Here is a 22,114-nt window from a genome sequence, read left to right on the forward strand (position 1 = left end):
GTTTAGAGTGTTTTGCCTATATATCACTATATATCATTGACATTATAATTAATTGTGTGTGTAGTGTATTTGCTTATTATATATTGCATGCAACAAGAAAAAAAAATAACCATACATGAATTAGAAACTCCAACCGGAAGTAGGCTCGAAACTTGTAAACAGTCTGAGATACTGAAAAAAAATAATCGAAAAAATCTCTCCCTTATGGTACCTCTTGCCGATTTTTATCAAGATGTCTGTAAAGGGACATGCACGGGCGTTGCTGGCGGGGGCGAGGGGGACGCGTTCCCCAATATTTTGAAGTACAAAATGTTCAATATTATATTTTTAATTTATTTACTAACGACAGAATAACATATAAATAATTATTATTATATTTATTTGAAATAATACAATATTCAGGCTGTGAAACGATTGTAATCGAGTTCTTGATATACCTTAGGGGATCTGTGAAGGTAAGCAGAAAGGTAACAAATGGAATCGAAGTTAATAGGTTGGACAAGTACTACTATTTAAATCACTTTCTTTGATGTCCCCGCCCCAAATTTTACATGCGAGAGACGCCAGTGGGGACATGTACCGATGTTGTGACTAATGAGAAGGAGATTCATGCTCATATGTGGACGATGCGCTGTGTAGAGAGCGCAGGTTCAGTTAGTTTTATATTGTTCCTGTACGTACAGATTTATATTTACAAGAAATGCGCACAACTCTAAAAACATTAATTAAAATAGGGCCTATGTAAAATAAAAATAAATGAGTTTGATACATTTACATTTTAACCATGGTGTATACTATCCTGTTCCTAATATGATATCATAATCAGTCTTAATGAACTATATTTTAATAAGCTATCAGTTTTCATGTAATAGTTGATCCACATACATCATCAACTGATAAAATGAAATCTTTTAGTTTAACGTCTCACGCCTAGGCCTTTTAGGCTAAATGAATGATAATGGAAGAATTGGTGTAATGATAAGATGGAAGGAAATGGGAGAAAACCCAAGCGCTCTACCTCTGAGTCATCGTGCCCCCTTCATTCAGAAAATTCACGATAGAGCTACAGTAGTCGTGTCTGATAATCTTCAGGATACTCTCTGCTATGCTATGCACAGACACGACGAGCCTTCTACCCTCTCCGGTGGGACCAACAAACTAGGATGAATATGTCCTCTATATATCCAGTTTTCTTGATAAGAATTTTGTTAGAAGCTGACAACGTACACGAGCTGTTCTTAAATGCATTTCCACCAGTGTATAATTCAGATTTAGAACGCCTCCACTGGATCAGATTGCCAATTTCCCAACACTATATAAATTAATTGGGAGTGCCTCCAGTAGATTTGTCCTTCGAATTTCGAAAATCAAAGAAAAGTTGCGAATGCGAATGGTTCCAACATCCTGAAACTGGTCGTTCGAACTCGTGCGAATGAAACGTCATAACTGTGAATAACCTTTTATTATTACTTTCCATTGATATTTCACAGACATGAAGACCAAGGAAGATTGTTTACACGTATGTGTGGAATATAATCTGAAGTAGGTGTTCGCCATTATGGGAAATGAAATTAAATGAAATTGAGTTTTACGACCCACGATTATGCCGGTTAGGCTAAAGAAGACGGTGATGATGAGAAATGAATGAAATGGAGGAATGAAGGAAGTGGGAGGAAACGGGAGAGCCCCGATAAAACCCACGAACATGGTGCTTGGCCTCCACATATTTCACTTGGTGCGAGCTGGGATCGAACCAAGGACCCCATGCACAAGAGGTGAACACTGTATCACTGAGCCACCGCGACCCCTCCACCATTCCCTAACAGTACAGGATGTGCTAGGCATGTGCCATTTAGGTATCCTAGCTACTTTTTAGGTACTCGACACTTGGCACATAAGATATTCATGTGTTAAGTATGTACTTCAGTTACCTACACTTTTAGGTACTTGTTACACCTAATTGATATTTACAATTATATACCACAATTATAGCATTTATAGACCTGGCTCAGTTTCGCACTCTAACAGTCATTTGCTTTTCTGTCGTCACTTGGGACATATAGTCTACCTGTAATATTCTGTTTCCAAACTGTTATGCATACTGTTTCAGATACTCTAACAGCACAAGATGTGCTAGGCATGCTATATTTAGGTATTCTAAATTCATCTCCCACATTTGATGCATTTGTTGCTTCTTTCTCTAAGCGATTGTGCACTAGAAGCAACAAACGCATCAACTTCATTAGATGGCAACTGTCGTCGATCATTTGAAAGTGAATATTGAAGAACCATGAAATAAAGTAAATAGACACACGTCATTTTGTTATAAAATTACATGGCGAGCAGATTTTATCTGTTCCCAAACGGTTATCGTCGAATATACGCGGTTAAAGGAGCACTCTAATTAGTCAAATTCAAAATACATGAAAACTAATTTATCCCTCTACAAGCGAGATTGTCTTCATCGCCTCCGTGGCCAAGTCGGAAGGACACGCGGCTAGTAATCCAAGGGATGGTGGTTTGTGCTCCCTCTGGAGTACATTTTTTAAAGTGTTTTTTAGACTCACTTTAATGTAAACACATTACGCATATAGGCGATTTATCATATATTGGGGAAGTAATTTTGTGGTTCATTGACACTTACGGCATGGAGAACATAACGAACATACTAAGCACGTTCCCCAGGTACATGTCAGGAATGTGCCTAGGGGCAGACATAGACTGACTATCACTTGCCATCAATGTAATTTCTCTCTTGGAGGTACATAAGGCACATACTGGACACATTCCCATGTACCTGATGGAACATGATAGGCATATGCTTGCTATGTGATTGTGCTGTTAGGGAGTTCCCATTACCACTGCTTGTGTTGTCTGTTGTCTATATACAGACTTAATGACAATAAAAGTATTCTATTTTATTCTAATAAATAACATAAACCACTCAATGTACGTAAATAACTACACGGAAAGAACTGAATGACATGAACATCAATGCTTTCGAGACGTTTTATTAAGATAGGAAACATTAAGTATCCAAAGGATAAGTTTGTCTACCGTCGTTCTCATGACAAAGTGTAATACGCCGCCAGGTTCTGAGCGACATTTTGCGGATCATTGCAGATAGGCCTATAACTTGAGTGAAAGCTTATTTCACAGCTTCTGTCAGTTCGGCAGTGTTGTCGTAACGGTTTTGTGCGACGATGCCCTTTATGAAACCCATAGCACATTATCACAGGTGGTGAGGTCTGAGCTTTGTGCTGGCCATGCATGTAATACGGGCAGATCAAGACTACCACGACCAATTCAAGACTTCCGTAAGATATTTACGTATGGCGAGGGCATAATGGACTGGTGCCCCATCATGCTGAAACCAACATATCTCTTTGATTCCGTGTTCCTCCAAGAGAGGAACAAACCAGTTCTGCAACATGTCCAGGTATCGCTGGTGATTCACAGAACCGTTGAAAAAGAACGGCCCAAACACGCGTCTGCTGTCCAGGCCAGCCCATATCATCACATGCGGGGGATCCTGTTCCAACTCTTCATAAAGGAGTGGATTGTCCTTGGATCAAGACCACATTGTAGGCACGTAGTAGGCACGTTTCCCAGGTACATGTCAGGCATGTGCCTAGGGCGGACATAGACTGTGACTATCACTTGTCATCCATGTGATTTCTCTCTCAGAGGTGCATAAGGCATATACTGGACACATTCTCATGTACCTGATGGAACATGATAGGCATATGCCTGCTATGTGATTGTGCTGTTAGGGTTATGGGCCTCATAGGTTCGGCCATCGCATCATGTTGAAAAACACTGACATGAACTGGCACTTCCATTCGCCTCACCTTATTTCGGTTGATTATTTCTTTTGGGGCTATCTGAAGGATCAAGTGTATATGAACAAACTACAAACAATACAGCAGTTCAGAGACAATGCCGTTGCAGAAATACGGACATTCGGGCCAGAAATGTTAACCGTGTTATAATTCATGTGCTACACAGGGCCCGTATGTGTGAGACCCACAATGGGGGACACTTACCTGAGATTATATTCCACACATAAATATAAACAATCTCTCATCCTTGAATTTTAAGTCTGTGAAATATCAATGGAAACTAATTAAAAAGACAAAAAAGTTATTCACAATAAAAATAGAATCGCCTTCGTGACTTTTGGCCCACCCTGTATGTGTGTGCTTCTTCGGCATAGTAATATCAGCCTCTTCCATGATGTTTTCTGGCAACGTTACTGATACATGGAATATGGCAGAAGGTGAACACATTTCTACTGTATACAAAATATGCCAAAGAGATTCTGTGAACTTTCTGGGAAGTGTTGCTAGATCTAAAATTTATTCGTGTTTATTCTATTTTTAGCATATTCTAAACATTCTCCGCGAATATAGAATTAATGCGGAGATTAGGTTTGTTATTCCGTGGCAACAGGATTCAATAGTGCCAAGTGAAAAAGGCTTTAAAAAACTAATGTGAGCTGGCACAAAATATATATGTTCAGTCTTTGCTTTCTTATGGTAGTTGGTTTGAAATCGACTATTTGTTATCTGTAGTTAGGGCCGGTTCTACCATATATGCAACGCGTTTCGAAGGGCGACAAAATATGTCGTAACTATACTCGTATTATTTAAAATAAATGTATCTTGTTGGAGACAGACTTCATGATGTGGTAGTTAAATTTTCTAATCTGACCTATTTGAATACTACATCTTAAATCATGTTTAGGTTGTATTAGTTTAAGTTTACATGGACAATCCTAAAGCAAATAGTCAAATAAATTCCAGCATGAATTCATGAATTGCTTGATTGTTGTCAAATACAAGAATTCAATTCTCGAACTGTAGCGAATACCTGTTCCATTTAGTTAGTTATCACAGTTTTGATATGAAAACTAGTCTTGTCTTTGTTATAAACAAGTTCCTTTTCATTGAATGTGAAAACATTATTTAATTTTTTTTTAACAGATGTAGAAGAAAAATCAAGAAATAAAGATAAAAGAGCTAGTTGCACTGGAATTGCAAAAGATACATTGAGATTGAAGCTCGTATTGAAGTCTATAAAAAGGTTTACCATCTTTCCTCTGCATGTGTGTTTGCTTTATCTTTCACTAACATAATAGATTATAATTTGAAGGGAAAAATGCAACGAGATTGTATTTGTAGTGTTTAGGTCTTTCTGTGTGTGAGTGCTCCTTACCTCCCCTTCGTGTTTCATGATGTGGTGGCATAATTAAAATCGTGGCTTTTAAGATTTTTGTCTTTCTGGAGAAAGAGGGCGGGAAATGATGCCATTCCACCGGACGGCAAATTGCCTAGAAGTCAGAAGTTTGTAGTCAGTTTTGTAGTAGAAGAATATATTAGTTAGTTAATTTAAATTTAGCGTCCTTTTCAGCACTAGGGTTATATGAGACGTAGACCTCCACAGTTTAAGGTTGATTCCGAACCACGTCGTGCTTTTAAATTCAAGGCTCCCTCACTGGAAATCGATAGTTAATCAGGTTCAAGTTTAGAGCTCTTTTCAACAGCGAGGCTACGAGACGTGGACCTACAGCTTAACGTGGGATCGGAACCACATAAGCTCCCGCTAGGAATCGAACCTGAGCCTCCTACGCCAAACAGGCGTACGTTATCCATGTAGGTATCTGGGAATCGAATTTGTGACTTCGTGCTGAACACTAGACCAACGGGAAGGATTAGTAGACGAAGTAGAAACAATGGCACTACTCCATATCACTCGTATGTCTACTAAATTAACAATATTAATTGAGGCGAGCATAACGAAGTTTCCACCATTCAACTTGATTGGTATTTCTGTCCGTCTATTCCACGATAATCCTTGTAAAACTTATTCGATTTTAATGAAACTCGGTATATGGCTTTTTTTTTCAACTTGCAGAAATAACTCTATTGTTTGAGGTTGCAATCCATCAGTAGTAAAGGATAGAACCCACTCCATATTTTAAGTTTGAACACACGCATGTAACAAATTTTCTCAATATAAATAACGTAAAAGTTATTCGATTATGACAAAACACAGTCTATAGTTAATTTAGGGTATTCTGATCATCTCCACAGCTTGGGGTTAAAATCTGCCACAAATGAAATGATGAATTATGTCATGATCTATTATCAATTTTGCTTCTTGAGGATCAATATTTAAACCAGAATTTCCGCCACTTCCGATCTAAACAGAGAGATGAGGACACAGATAGAACCTAAACTCACAAATAAATTAAAAAAAAAAAAAAAACCTTTTCGTTATTTAGTTAAGTTTCCGGACATTGCTGACGTGACGTCCTTCGGGCGCGAGCACACCTTCAGGGGAAGGAAGGAAGCGGGATGGGACTTGTATGTTAGGTATCGTCCCGGCATTTGTGTGGTGTGAATGAGGAAAAGCTCACTCAGGATAGCTAACATGAAAACGATGTTACACTTTTTTTTTTTTTTTTGACCGAGCGTCCCCATCGGGAATCTAAGGCGGGACCACTGTTTCTTGCTATCTGTTACTGTGTTTGCTCTGTAGTTATGTGTTGAAATCGGAGGTAGTAATTCCCGGTTTGAATAAAGCGTTTGCGGCGGAGTTGAAATATATTCTTGGGACGATTGAAACCACATCCAAAAACCACTTCTTGCTACCGTTGACCGTTTTTGCTCTGAAGCTTGTAAAATACATGTAGCAAGTCACATAAAGGACCGCGCAAACAAAGCATGGTTGTTTATATTCTGTCACTTTAGACATTTTTCGAACTTGCAGTAATAATCTTAGTATGAGGCACTCCATGAGCCACGCTATACGAACGTTTGTTGATGTGAGAAGTGTAATTATTCATAAAGCGCTTCATACTGAAATTGTTGTTTCAAATTCGAAAAACCGTCTACACTGGCAGAACATCAACAACCATGCTTTGTATGTGACTTGCTAGGATATTTTTAATATGTATCTTCCATAGATGTAACTTTTAATAAATGAACTCCATATTCATAAGGTGTACTGGCTTTTATAGACATCCTTTTATGGCTATCATAGGTGGAAAATGGTCGATCTTTACCTCCTTTGGGTTGTCTAGTTTAAAGAAAACTGCAATACTTTCTTTTCCACAGTCTGTATAAATACAATTGGGCCTGCAAACCATTGCCGTTACTAATTAGCACACGAAATAACTATCCTTAAAAGAGACAGAAGACTTGGGTGGACTGTACAGGGGTTGGACAAAAAATATGGAAACGCCAGGCATAAAAGAGGTGGCCATATCAAACACGATTTACGTCTGAATGGTAGGTGTGGCTGTGGTCTCCGGCATATCCTGTGAGGAATACAACCTGGCTAATCGAACAGCTGGGCCAGTTACAGTTCAGCGACCGGTCCGTGCAGGTTATCGTGAATCATGTTTGAACTGATAGTTTCAAGGAGGGCAAATCGTGGGTGCGCATATGGTGGGAGCTTCTGTGACGAAAGTAGCAGAAATGTTTACTGTATCAAGAGGCACAGTCTCGAAGATCATTACTGCCTACGTGTGTCACGGAAAAACCTCATCAGCGACGCACTAGCGTGGACGCAAGTTGCGTGAAAGAGACAGACGCACATTGGATAGGATTGTGACCAAGCAGATCACCATGGCGCCAAAAGTCACAACTGAGCTGAATACAGTGCTTACAAATCATGTTAGCGTCAAAACAAAAAGAACTCTACAAGCACGCTATTTATGTCAGATCCGCAATACCCAAACCACTCATAACTGTTGTCTATGCTGCTATACGGAGAGTGGTGCAACTCCCATAAAAACTGGACAATTGAACAGTGGAAGACTTGTCATCTGGTCGGATGAGTCTTTCTTTACATTTTTCCAACTGCTGACTGAGTTTACGTGTGGAGAACGCTAGCACAAGCGTATGATACAGACTGTCTGCTGCCAAGAGTAAAGCATGGCGGTGGTTTAGTGATGATTTCGGCAGCCATGACCTGGTATTCTGTCGTACCCATCATCACTCTGCATGGACGTGTCACTGCCAAGGACTACGTAATCATTTTGAGTGACCAGCTGAATCGCTTGGTGCAAACTTTGTTCCCAGATGTCAGAACCCCTGTCATGCAGCTCACATCGTCCAGGACTGATTTGACGAGCACGAAGATGAAATGTCACATCTACCATGGCTTCCAGAATCGCCAGACCTCAATATCATTGAGCCCTTGTCGTCAGCTTTGGAAACCAAGGTGCGAGCCCGCTAGCCGCTAAAATGGGACAAAATTCTGATCAATCAATCAATCAACTTAAGCACTACTTGGAAAATGACGAACACATGAAATGAGTGCGACACTTCTCTCTGTGGACGAAATGCTTCTCGTTGATTCCTTTTCAGATTGAAAATTTACATAAAACCAAGCACGAACATATTCCAATGAATTGTAAAGGTTATGCAATTTTTGACTGTGCGCCATTTTTTACACACACTTATCCGAGAGTTGTTAACAAATAACATTAAGATGTATATCCCTTTCTAGTACATGACTAAAATGCCAACAAACTATTTGTGGATTTTAGTGGCGCACACTTTGACAATCCCTATTCATTGCAACCAGGAATGTGTTTCATAAAAAGTATAAGTGTTGTAATAAATGCAGTATTAGTAAAAGAAACGTTTTCTTTCTATTATTGTATGTATCATTACACATAAATTATAAAACACAGGACTTTAGTTCCAACTGCTTTTTAGTGTTATTGTTCCGTATTATATAACGATTTTTTTTTTTTTTTTTTTTTTTTTTTTAAGATTTACAAAACAGGTCATTCTCTACTGAAAGCTTAATGATAGAAACGACCTCCAAAGAAACCCTGTTACGGATAAGACAAAAAAACATTTACACAAGTTAAATGTACACCATTTAACTTTATTTTTTCTCAGTTCTTTCTTACATGTTTTGTACACAGATTCGTTTTGGAATTACAGATTTTTTATAGACAGTGCCTGAAATGAAAACTAGAATCATTATCTTTTTTTTTTTTTTTTAAAAAAAATCAAATTTACCTTTAAATGAAGCAAGTTATCAAATGTTTACTGTGTTACTACAACTATTAGTTTTATCGCCAGCGAATCAGTAAAAGGTGCAAATAAGGCTATTGATTTAAAACTAATTGTGACATACAAGAGAACATACATTTTAGGGAGCTTCAGATCATCTAAAGTCTGTTTTTTTCTACCCATTAAGGTACGAAATTATTCCTTAACTTTATCATTTCGCATTTGTTCCATATGACACACCAATCAAGATGAATGGTTCCTGAAAGCAAGCTTGGACTTCGTATCACAGAGCATGTATGAGCTCTGCTAACATGTTACTACAAATCGTTACTTTCCTCCTGGTCCTACCTTTTCAAGACCGACAGATTTCAATGAAAATCGTAGATCTTTACATTGGCGGCCCTAATACCCCTAGTTTATGGAACACAGATTCCAACGAGCTAACTTCTGTGCCCAACCCGTAAAAGAAGAAAAACTAAAAACAAAAACTGAAAACAATTGTGGGACAATGGCAACGTTGTTATTTGTCGTACGCAAGAAAAACAGTTCTCACATACGCCAGACCATAGTATGTTCCTTTATTTTTTATTGATGCTTGTAGCTCCTTTGGAGGGGGAACTAAAAAACATCCAACTTTTCCCCCTACCCTTCCGCTGCTGGTGCCCTGATGTGGATGAAATGAACACCGTTGGAAAGTTTCATTCTTCCTGAAGAGAGAGAGACCTAATCATCTCTCTAGGTTGATTAGGAGCCGAGCTACGGAAGTTTAAACTGAGCTGCTGGTCCTCTAAAAGGATAAGGCACCTATTCGACAAATCTACAAGAAGTCGTACTGGCTGGTTGATTTAGTGTTTGATCCCATTTACAGTTTGATTACAGTTGATAGTTTCCCCGTTACCTTTTACTTCGGACAGTAGAGAGTCAATTACAGAAAGAGCAGACAGCGTACGCACCCCGAACATCGAAAGAACATGTAATGCAATAGAAGATGGAAAATATACAAAATATGGAATTACACTTTTAAAATGGTAAAATAACACATTTATCTATTGTTTCAGTTAAATAATATTAAACACTGTAATGTAACGGGTATTTATTTTTTTTATTGATAATTATTTGGTATGCGTTTCATAAAATATTGGTTGCTAAGTCCGAAAGTAAAACCTGTATTTGCTTGTTACGAGCCCAAAAATCAGCACGAGCTTGGTGGCTCAATAATAGAGCGCTCATCTCTGACGCGAGTAGTCCCCGTTCGAGTCCAGGCCAGGCCATGAGTTTGCGGCGGACAATATTGTATGTATAGATTTTCTCGGAGTTTTCCAGTTTCTTTCCAGATTCTCATTCCATCTTTCACTCTCCTTTACCCTAAAGAATAATTCCATTTCATGTTCCAAAACTTAGTATGATTGTCTTAATATAAGTAACTAAGTTTTGACACTATTTGGCCTAGAACTGAGAACTGTTGTACCCAAATGATGTATGGTGTATACAGTAATGTCTTCTCACGTATAACTGTTGGGATGTAATTACGTTCCTAAGATGATAATGTTGTGGCTTGAAAGTTGAGTTACAAGCTCTGGTAACTTAGATGCTTTGTTAATAATCATGGATTAAAAGTTTTCTGACATCACATTGTGGCTGAATAATTTTTGGTAGCTGGGTACAGATCATTTGAGATTTCTTCTTATTAGAAACAACGGAATGTTGAAGAATGATTTACGGACAAAGATAATCAGACATGGAAAATATTTATTAGGGAAGTCACGACTTAATAGTAGGTGCTTCAGTTATTGATTTGAACCTACAAAGTCAGACATAGCTATTAGGAGATAACGTATTAGTATTTCTTGGAACCTACAATTAGTAATTAATCCAGTATGATGATTTATTATTTTTTTAAGATCTCGTTTACGAGATGTCAAGTTGAAAAAAAAAATATTTTACATAATTTTTCTTGCTTTTATATTCTGTCATTTTCTTTGCATGCCAAATAATTGCACACGGACAGGTCGACATGTTTGCAAACTAATATGTTATGAAAGCGATTATTCATGCGAAAGCAACACCAACCTATGGAATAAGCAAGAATTGTATTTATTCCGGTTCAAGGCAGGATGAACCAGATTGCTTGCGTCCGTAGGAGGGAGACGCGAAGCAACGGAGGATATATGGAGTAAATGAAGATTTTATTTTGAACTATAGTCACAACTGACATATTAGAATTTACCTAACGTTTACTTTCTTTCTTTAGTGTTGGCTCTGCGCAATACAAGTTTTTTAGTAAGCCTCACTGAAAACGAAATGTTTGGAAGGTGCTGAGAGAATTATATAGACAGTGTATATTATTCAACACTATTTGTCACCTGGTGCTTGGCGTGCAACCTCCATGATCTTTGATCGTGGTTGATTGTTGTATTTACAGGTATCTTAATGTAGATTTCCCAGTGTTTCAACTTGTATAACATATAAGAAATAACTCTCCTAACAGAAATAAATTGTTTGCTATGAGCATTATTATAAGTACTCAGAATTATCAACAGATAAACGACTTCTCATAGCACTTGTAATGGTTTCATATTAGTGACCCTAATCTCGTAAATATACGATTTAACCTTCTTACATTTTGTGGAGGTATAGCGCCGGTAGATATTAATATTTACATATCCCTCTTTTATGTGCTGTCACTTATTTTAAGAGTAAAATGTACATTTTTTATGGTATTTCGTAAATCTGCACTTCACTTAAACCAGAATATTGTAAAGATTTTTCTAATTACAATAAACCATTATTCTTTGTTTCTGTGGACTTTAACTTCGCTTTTGAGCATTAGGACTACTTGAGACGCGACCTTACACTCAAACGTAGAACCTGAACCACACAAACATTATGTTGGCGCAACGACAGGCGAGAATGCCAACAATTTTATTTTTGATCATCTCGAATTCATGAAACTAAAATTGTCAGAATCTTTGTTTGTTCTGTGTGACAATATCCTAATTAGACCATGTCATACAGAATACTTATGACGCATTAACCTATTGAATTTTCTCAGATAAACACAGGGGAGATGAAAAATAAGTTACTTCTCAAAAGATAGCAAAGCAATTAACACACTAAAAGATACTTTCGTTAACTTCTTTATCAGATAAGGATGACGAAGAATTCAGAAAACAATAAAAGGAGATAAGTAAATGTAAAACTTCCCGTACAGCGTCATGCAGTTTTGAAACGATAATTTCTTCAAAATGGCGCCTAACTCGGCTACTCATATCTTCTTCCTCAAAATTCTATTTTGTTCCTTTTCGCTATTTTACGAAGCACTAATGGTGATGCTTATAATTTACTTGCTTCTTTTATAGTAATGTTTTTACTATTTTGTGATAAGTAACGCATACTTGTAACGAGTGAATATTATGAGTAATACATACGATATAAAGGGTGAGGAAAAAGTCCCGAAACGATCCAATATCTCGCGAAATGTACAGATCAGCAAAACAAACAGTGTTAAACAGTTTGAGATAACTATTCAATGATACCAAACGCAACACCCTATCCCCACCCCTTTTGGGGGTACGGGAGATAACTTTAAAATTTTAAATGGGAATCCCCATTTCTTATTGCACATTTGGATTCTCCAGAAAATGGCAAAGTGATTTGACCTAGAATTTGTAAACAGTCCCTTCACGGATTGCGCTTGAATCGACCCACAAAAAGGGGGTACCAAAACGTTTTGAAAATGCTAATTGTCAGTTACATATTCTGTGGCCATACGACTAGCATACTGAACTGTGGCGCCAGAGGTCTTCAGTTCCCCTGTATATTTGTACAATTACAGATTAACCTCTGATTATCCCCTATCACGTTCTCAAATTAGCACCCAGTCGTTCTTGTGTACCCAGCGAAACGATGCAAAACCTTTATCCGTCCTTCACTTCTGCAATACCGATCTTAAGTAATCGATCAAAATGCCAAGCCTGCTCTTAAGATACCGCCATTAACAGCGAAGCATGTGATTAAGCACAACTAATTATAGTATCTAAGTGTTCGGAGCTGACAACATTATTAAACTAATTGATTACTACGGTCAGCCTCGAAATGACACGAAGATAGAAGAAAAATGCCAATGTGATTCTGCCTCATTCCAAGCAGTGACAATACATTTAGATATTAGAAATTCATCAGACAAACAGAACAAGCAGCTGTAATATATTGAGTAATAATTGAATTAGAACAGTAAACAGTCCAGTGTGTACAAAGGCACTTGATAAAAAATATTTCACGAGAACTTTTTTAAATTATAGTACACGTCATACATGAATTAAAACAAGTATACAACCCCTAATAGATCTTATAATACTGTATTTCCAAAAACGTGTACTTTCAAAAGTGTTGAATAACATTATATTGTTTTTTAGTTCTAAACTACAGAGAGAATACAGAAATTCGTAATATTTCTCAAAATATCTATTTACACTGACATTAAAACTGTAAACAACCAATTCCATCTTGGTTTCTAACCCACTGATTTATAGAGAAAACAAGAATTTTAAGAATGATTAAAAAAAAAAATCAAAAGATTGCGATCTTGGTCAATAATTAGTTTTTGGATCAGGGGCCACAGAATTTTTGAACAGCCCCTAAATTGAATTTTGTATGTTTTACAGAATAAACACATCATATTGAGTAAAGTGACAGTTTGGGCTTGGCTACACTATATGTAGTTCTTGAGATGTAAGGCGTACAAGAAAATTTTGATTGAAATATATTGCATCTTTTGATCCAATTAACTGTTTTGTTGAAATGAGGAAAGAATTTAACTTATTTCTTAAATGTTTTTATATGCTCTGTTTAAAAAAAAAAAAAAAAAAAAAAAAACCGCAAATATACAATTAATAATACCTAAATTAACATTGATCTAAAAGAAATAGAACTATAAGCAATATAAGATTTTTTATTTAAAAAATGTACAGAATTAGTGTATATCAGCAGAATCAGACTTCGCATTTATTTCAATGGGTTACAATAAAATGGTATTGCTAATGGTCTACAGTCTTAATAACTACAGAATTACTTTTTACACACAGAAAATTTTTATTTTACTTTCAAAATTAACAAATAGTTTGTCAGTCTTTGAAAGATCACACTCCTGTAACATTTACACTCTAAGATATCAATAACCATGTTCATAAAGCACTTTTCTACTCAATCCCATAACCTGTGTATGAAACCTATATTCCAATACAAGGACGATTTTCTTAAGATTCAATTAGTCAAAAGTATCCAGAATCTTTAATTGCGTAATCCGTCAAAAGCCTAAATTTAAGCAGATTTTACTGTTGGATTTGGGTTTAAAGTAAATACCTGATTAGGACACTGTTCGATACGAAATAATATTATGAAGGCCGTGGTACAAAAGAGAACAAAGAGAGAAATCAGTGAAAAGTCAACATGAACTGGTTACGGGGGGAACCTAATGTACTCAAGTTCCTCAGATTTGCGACAAGTAACTTACTAGTAATTGTAAGAATATTTAGAATAAAGACGACCATGTTGATATTTGAATAATACTTGCAAAACGAAATATTTAAATAGATCAAAAAAGACTTTTATTTTGTGTCATGAGCTCAATTTAACTCTGAATCTACAAGAATATGCTTTCCTAGAACAACAAATACTTGCATAATCTCTTCTTGGACATTTCAAGAAATAGTTTACACTGTGTATAGGCCCAGTAACAATTGTTTATATTAATGATTTGTCAACTGGTTCATGTCAATGTTCAGTGTTGAAAAAAAGAATTTGTTACAAAAAAAAAAAAAAAAAAAAATGTTAGAATGTAGTTTGAGATAGTAATGTTTACTTAAGGCTGAGAACACGGTAAAACTGTAGTAGAGCGGTTCTTAAACTTTGTGATTTCCAGGACCCCTTTGATGTGATATGCATTTTATCGTACCACTAACCGTTTCTTTAATAGAAGAAAATATTTTCATGTTGCCAAACTAGCTTCATTATATATTGCACATGATTGATGAATTGATGATTATGAAATTCATATTTTTCATAATAAAGTTAAATAAAATTTAGTCTGACTTACGGACTCTCGAATATACGCTGAAGGCCTCCCTAAGGGTCTGCGTACCACAGCTTAAGAATTGCTGCTACAGTTTATTTTAGAAACAATCTCCTGAAGCCAATAAAAGGAAGACGGTGATAGATGTGGGTGAAGTTGAAATGTCAATGTTAACTTGAAATAATCTGAAGAGAAATAGAGGGCTCTACATTTTATTATTCTACCCTAAAGATCGTTATTTGTGGTCAGATCTGTATGGTTCATTTATGAATGCTCGACTTAACATCGTGACTGAATTTCATGTGAACACCAGCTTCGTCAACATTTTTTTTTAAGTTTTAAAGATATATTTGTTCTATATAGAATATAGTACTCCAAATTCTTCAGCAAGGAAGAACTACAATAACTCTGAAATATCTTCTGTCTTCTAATCCTAAATTTTAACCGAAACATTTTACAATTTTAGGCTAACTATAAGCCTGATTTAAAGCATAAGCCTAGATTACTTGTACCCTGCAAAAACAAATCAATTCCACATACATTATAATACTACAAACACGTTATTCCACACTTTACAAATATACATATTAAACCATGTATGATCATTAAAATATTCTAGAGTAGAATTATTCAAGTATTAATAAACGAGTTATATATTTAAAAAATGAAATACCATAAAACATTAGGCCACAGATTTCAACGGAATGTAATTGCACACCACACACCACACGATGTATTTTTTTTATTTATTTATTTTAAAAAGTAATGTTAAATAACTTTTTAAAAAAACAGAAAACAGAGTAATGTGAAACACACAATAACTAATTCTACAAATTATGCAGCTCTTACGCAAATACCACATAGTACTATTAATATCATTATGAAATTCTATTAACAAAATGCATATAATGCAAAAACAACACAATCTACAGTGCAATGAATACTTTTTCTTCGTAATTATTTACGAAATTAAAAACACTTATTCGTAATGAAAAACTATCTGATCCAAAGGATCTACATCACTATCTTTAAATACTTTACGTGTTCGCCAATTACAAACCAACAAACTGTTGATTCACTTTCTCAGTCGTAATATTGACTCATATATATATTTGAATACGCTATCTTACTGTACAATTTATAGACACTAATGGTAACGTCACATTAGTTAAAAAAAAAAAAAAAAAAAAAAAAAAAAAAAGTTATATGACTTTGCAGTTAATGTTTGAAGTCTTATCTAAACTTCCAAGTTTCCTCAAAACTATTTACAATATTCCTTCGTACATAATATGATCTATTAAGTTAAAAGCTAAATTACATCTAGGGCCGGATTTAGGGGGGGGGGGGTTACACCCCATTCGTTGATATATACACTACCTAAAATGAGAAGCTAAAATGAAAACAGCAACACTTCCCGAAACTTTCTGCGTTCATGTTTCTGTTTGAGACTTAAAGAAAGCGAAATGTTGTAAAAGCAATAGTTTTTAAATTAATTTTTTTGTAGGTTGAAGGAAAAGAATTCACCAAGCAAAACAATATAACATTTCTCAAGCAGGGAAGAAAACAGAAGCAAGCAGGAGAGAAGAGTATTTTTTTCCTGCATGACACTTGCGACTCTTTAAAATACCCCTCCATTCAATGCATCAGCATTGTCAGGGGTAAAGAATTGTCACATGTCACTTCGAAAAATCTCAGTGTGATTGGTTATTTTGGTAGTTATTGGTGCACCCCTGTCAAAAGTCCTGGATCCGGCCCGGATTACATCAGTATTTACACATTAAAAAATTGCTGTAACTTTAAAAGAACAAGTTTTAACATGTTCCGCATATGATAAAACTTTTACCTCTCGCACCATACTTTATTACACTTATTTTTACTTAAATTGCAGAGATACTTGTACTAATGACATGACGCAAATTATATTCACCCAGCTTATTATTCAGATTTATTTCCAGTAAATACTTTATTGTTGTTATTCTTAAAGTCATGCTGACAGACCAACTGAAAATGTAATAATACATTTTATTACTATTCAAAAAGTGCTTACAACAACTTTCCAACAGGAAACGTATCCGGAAGCAAATTTATGTATTGTTTCTTTAAAAAAATATGTTTAAGAGCAAAAGAAAACGGTAAATTAAACTTGCAAAAAAATTAAATTAATAATTTTATTGAATATAAAAAAATAAACTGAAAAATTTATAATGTTACTATGGACCTATAGAATATATATTTAACAATTACAAACCAACATTTTTAATATTAGGCGTTTTCTCTAAATAAAATAGGAAATAGGCCATGTTAATGACTACTATATATATATATATATCTGTGTATATTCATCTTTGAAGCTATGACTATTTTAGGTTTCATTTGGTGTACTATATCAGTGTTATGGGTTTTCACATAATGCAACAGAACACATTAAAATCTAAAACTTCTCAGTAAGACCTAACGTTTTACGAAAAAAAAAGAAAAGAAAAAGAAAAAATCGGGATGAAACGCTTATTTGGAAAGCCTTAAGGATCAATTTCACAAATGCCATAAATCCTAGGACTAAATTATTAAGATATTGTGGGAACACATTGATAAAATTATATATATGTATTAACATGTTATTAAATTCAACAGAAATGCCTTTTCCAGTGATAAAATAAGTATCACACTTACTTGCATAATCAATGATGTGCAAACTTTTTGAAGTCAACGCTCTTTTACAATTACAATGTGTGCTCTCAAAAAGCATTTATTCTTCAAATAACTCTGTGTAGATTGTATGTACGTATCTTTTTAGAATTTTTATTTTGTTTATTCTTACATGTGTAAATACGATCACATATACTGAAGGCAAGAAAGGATTTAAGTAAAAATTTTTAAAAGTTCATCAGCGTGAAGGTACTATTTAACACACGTCCGATTTACAACTCTTATTTCCACGATCAATAACATATTCCGACCTATTCCTATGAGTTTCAAAACCCAAAAATTTAATGGTGTCGAATCTCTTTTAGGTCGCAAACAACAGGCTGGTATAGATGACTGTTTCAATACTTCAGTTCTCCCTAATAACTTTTGAAAAATTTAGTAGTTGTACAAATTGATTTAAATTTTTATTGTATACACTTCTTTTTTTCATATGTTGCAATATCTTTTATAGATTAATACTTGCAAAATTTTGTGAAATACAATTATTAACATTTATGAAGTGTTATCTTCTGATGACAAATTCGTTGTGTGAGATCAGAAACAGTTATATGACATAATTTTTAAAAAATGGTAGACGAATCCTCTGAAATTTATATTTTAAAACGTAAAATGACGGAACGTCGAAACTGTCCGGAAGAATGACAGATCTTAACTTTTTCAGCATCAAGCATTAAGTTTCTTATTGTTTCTTTACATTTATTCACGCTGTCATAAAACTTCACTTCACACCCCCTTACACTAATATAGATCTAAACTAACAGAAGAGATACTTATAACTTTCGAAATAAGTTATACTTTTTTTTTTTTTTTTTTTTTTTTTTTTTTTTTTTTTTTTTTTTTTTTACTATTACTAATATTTTAACAGTCACACTTTTACATAAATAAATAAAAGAAAAAAAAGTTGGTATAAAATATGAAAATCGCTGGAGCAAAACCATATACGTCACACACAAAAGTACCAAACAAGAACTTAATAAGATCAATATACATGCAAATGCTTGACTGAAAAATCCGAAATATAAACCTAGAATACATATTGACAGTTTATCAAAAAAAAAAAAAAATATATATATATATATATATATATATATATATATATATATATATATATATATATATATATATATATATATATATATATATATCTGGTACAAGTTACTATTAATATCCTTATATATATATATATATATATATGATGATAATTTTATCCGCTGGGCCTCTCACCCTGCGCGACAATTCACATTACCAAAGAGTATTTTAATTCCGGAATGTCCATACTTCGTTAGGCAGACAGTGTTTAAGTATTTACATGTGACTAAAACAATTACAAAATTGTACAAATAATCATAATGGCAGTATGAATAAATGCATTGTGAACTATACATATCAATATACATTGCTTGCATAATGTATGACTTTAAACAAAACAAAACAAAACGAAAAAAAAAAAAGGTGCTCACATAGAGAATACTTAAAAAGGGTTAATAGTTAGTAGACAGGTTTCTTTACTTCCTTTTAACTGAAACGCACGAGGACACAAATCCTCCACTGTTTTCTTGGAGCCTGAGGCTTCTCATGCTAAATACCAGACAGCACTGAAAAAAAAAAAGTAAAAATAAGTATACTTTTGCTTCTATTGGCAAAGTATAAAAAATGAAATATTTCAGTTCAATGTCTGACAATTATGCCCGTTAGGCTAAGGGAGACAATGATTAAGGCAAATGAATGATAGAAGAATTGGTGGAATGAGAAAATGGGAGGAAACGGGAGTGTCCCGAGAAAACCCACGGACACAACGTAGTCCACCACAAATTTACTTGGGCTGGGCATCGAACTAGGAACCTCACGCACCAGAGGTAAGCGCTCTATCGAGACCAAGCTTTTGCTGTGCAGTCCGTTCACGATCAAAGAAAGCTTAGGCAACGGTCTTACAGCTGAAACTTCACTTTTACATTGAAAGCAATGGAATTTCGTCAATAAGACCTAACAACTATTCCATTAGTAAATACTACTTTCAGACTACTTAATACTACATTTTATGAAAAGCATCCTTCCCTCACCTTGTGCTATTTCTTTCTTGGCTCTGAAAGATGATTTTTCTGCTAAAAGGTAACAAACAGGTCATGTTACTCCTCCTCACAACACGCGGCAGCTTCTTCCGCTAATTGATAGTATTTGGTAGCCAGTCTTCCTTTCATGTTGGCCATCGCATCATCCGCAGCACACGAGTACAATTCAGCTAGAAAAAAAAAAAAGAAAGAAAGAAAGAAAAGTCTTTCATAATATGTACAGTCTTGTTCAAAAAAATCTTGGCCACATATCTTCCTTTTAGAAGGTCATATGTAGGAAATTTTAACATTTTCGTTCTAAACAAAAATTCCCAATTGCCCAAAGAAAATCTGCATTTGTTTTAGTCCAACTTAGGTAAGAGGGCAAGACTCTTCGAAGAGAGGTTGGTGGCCAGTTTTTTATAACTAGCCTGTACAGTCAGCGACAAAAGTTATTTCCGTTCGATGAAATTAGTTTCGTAAATACTTCAGAATGGAAGGACACTTTGAGTACGATCTTCAGTAAATTAAAGACAATATAATTTTCTGTACGTTCCAGCCATACCACTGTTATTTCCAAAATAAATTTTACCATACGGAAAGAACTTTTGTCGATGACTGTACAACAGTATCACTACGGGCTCTATGGGTTCTTGATTTACTCGACTGTTTTGAGCTCAGTAATATGTTGCTAAAATACGATCATCGTTACTTTAAGTTTCCAAGACAGAGGTTTTCTATCTCTTTAATTTGTATATTACTTTTCAACTGCTCAACAACACAGGAAGGCGAGATCAACGCAGAAAGTGAATTACTTTACATTTTAGATACATGCAAAGAAACTTGTGACTACTTTTCTGTCTTCGAACTCTGTAGAGGTTTAGATCCACCTTGCCCAACTCAAGATCCCAATCAAATCTTCTAATTCCTATATATCGCTGCCTACAGAAGGTATAATCGTTTGTTCTATTATTAATAACTAGCTGAACCTGCGTTCTCTACACAGCGGATCATTCACATATGAGCATGAATCTTCTTGTCATTCCTCACAACATCTATTCATGTTCTTTACAGACACAAGTGAAGGCTGTCTTGATAAAAATCGAGAAGATGTGCCATAAAGGGGAGGTTTTTTAATTATTATTTCAGTATCTCGCACGGTTTGCAAGATTTGAGCCTACTTCCAGTTGTAGTTCCTAATTAATGTGTGATCAGTGTTTTCTTTCTTCTTGCATGCAGTATGTAATAAACAAATACATTACACGCACAATCAATTATGTCATTAATTATGTCATTGGTCAAAACACCCCAAACAATCAAGATTCATCTTAACTGGAGAAATGGTTATCTTTCGTTTTTCATTATCATTTGGCCACGAAACAAACGCCGGAGAGATATACTAACCAGTACAAAAATAAATGGTGTTGGAATGTATAACTCGTAGAATATGATACTTTACTTTTTAAAATTTCAGTACTTCCATTGTACCCCTAAAAAAAATGTAATAAAGAAATAATGCCCATTTTTTTAAATATTCAATTAGAACTGAACAATCTACACAACATTTGCAATCGATCAGTGAAAACGGCATCTTTCTAGAGCTTGTGGTTTCCGAGATGATATTATCAAAAAACTGGCCACAAACATATAAACTTCTATTGACCACAAACATATATATTTAGTATTTTAATATACAGATAATGGAACCTATGTAAATGAAATGCATACGAGCATAGCCATGACTGTGCTTGTTTGAACTTCTCAATGCATTTTATGTGTGTGTGTGTGTTTTGTGTAATCAGGAATTTATGACCAAATTTCCTACGGAAAAGGATTCTGCAAAGCTATGATATTTGCACAAAGTGGTAAATTTTATTAGATGAGGGATTCAGCAATGCTATTATCGTGGTAAAACAAAATTTATGTTATGATATCTTAATTTTTCATCCATGTTATGAACTGTCCCTTTCACAGGACTTCTACTAATTTACAACAACATGTTTTTAACTGTACCGCTATGCATTATCATATTAGGAGTACGAAGGTACATGTACAATCCGCGGCAAAAAACCTGCAACATGAGGATGTAAGTTTATTGTGAAACTACGCCTAACAGCACAGGGAATGAACATAACGTCTAAGTGGAATGAATCACGCCAGGATAAACCTCGGCCTCCTCCCGTGCACACTTATTTTGAAGCAAAAGACTTCCTCATTTCACAATAAACTTATATGCTCATGTTGCAGGTTTT

At 35.0% G+C, this 22,114-nt stretch overlaps 1 protein-coding gene across 2 annotated transcripts in view; it reads right to left on the bottom strand.

The window, feature by feature from the left end:
- Positions 1-18,963: 18,963 nt before the first annotated feature.
- Positions 18,964-22,114, bottom strand: part of LOC145664924 (eukaryotic elongation factor 2 kinase-like) — a 76,240-nt gene continuing 73,089 nt past the window's right edge. For both annotated transcript variants that reach the window (XM_081732029.1, XM_081732030.1), the window contains 2 exons: positions 19,875-20,053; positions 18,964-19,409 (listed from right to left, as the gene is read on the bottom strand). In XM_081732029.1, the coding sequence (XP_081588155.1) occupies positions 19,941-20,053 (113 nt within the window). In that variant the 3' untranslated portion in view covers positions 18,964-19,409; positions 19,875-19,940. The remainder of the gene's footprint in view (positions 19,410-19,874; positions 20,054-22,114) is intronic.

The sequence above is a fragment of the Thermobia domestica genome, chromosome 11, assembly GCF_964235325.1.
Source record: "Thermobia domestica chromosome 11, izTheDome1.hap1.1, whole genome shotgun sequence".
In the NCBI taxonomy this organism is placed as follows: Eukaryota; Metazoa; Arthropoda; class Insecta; order Zygentoma; family Lepismatidae; genus Thermobia; species Thermobia domestica.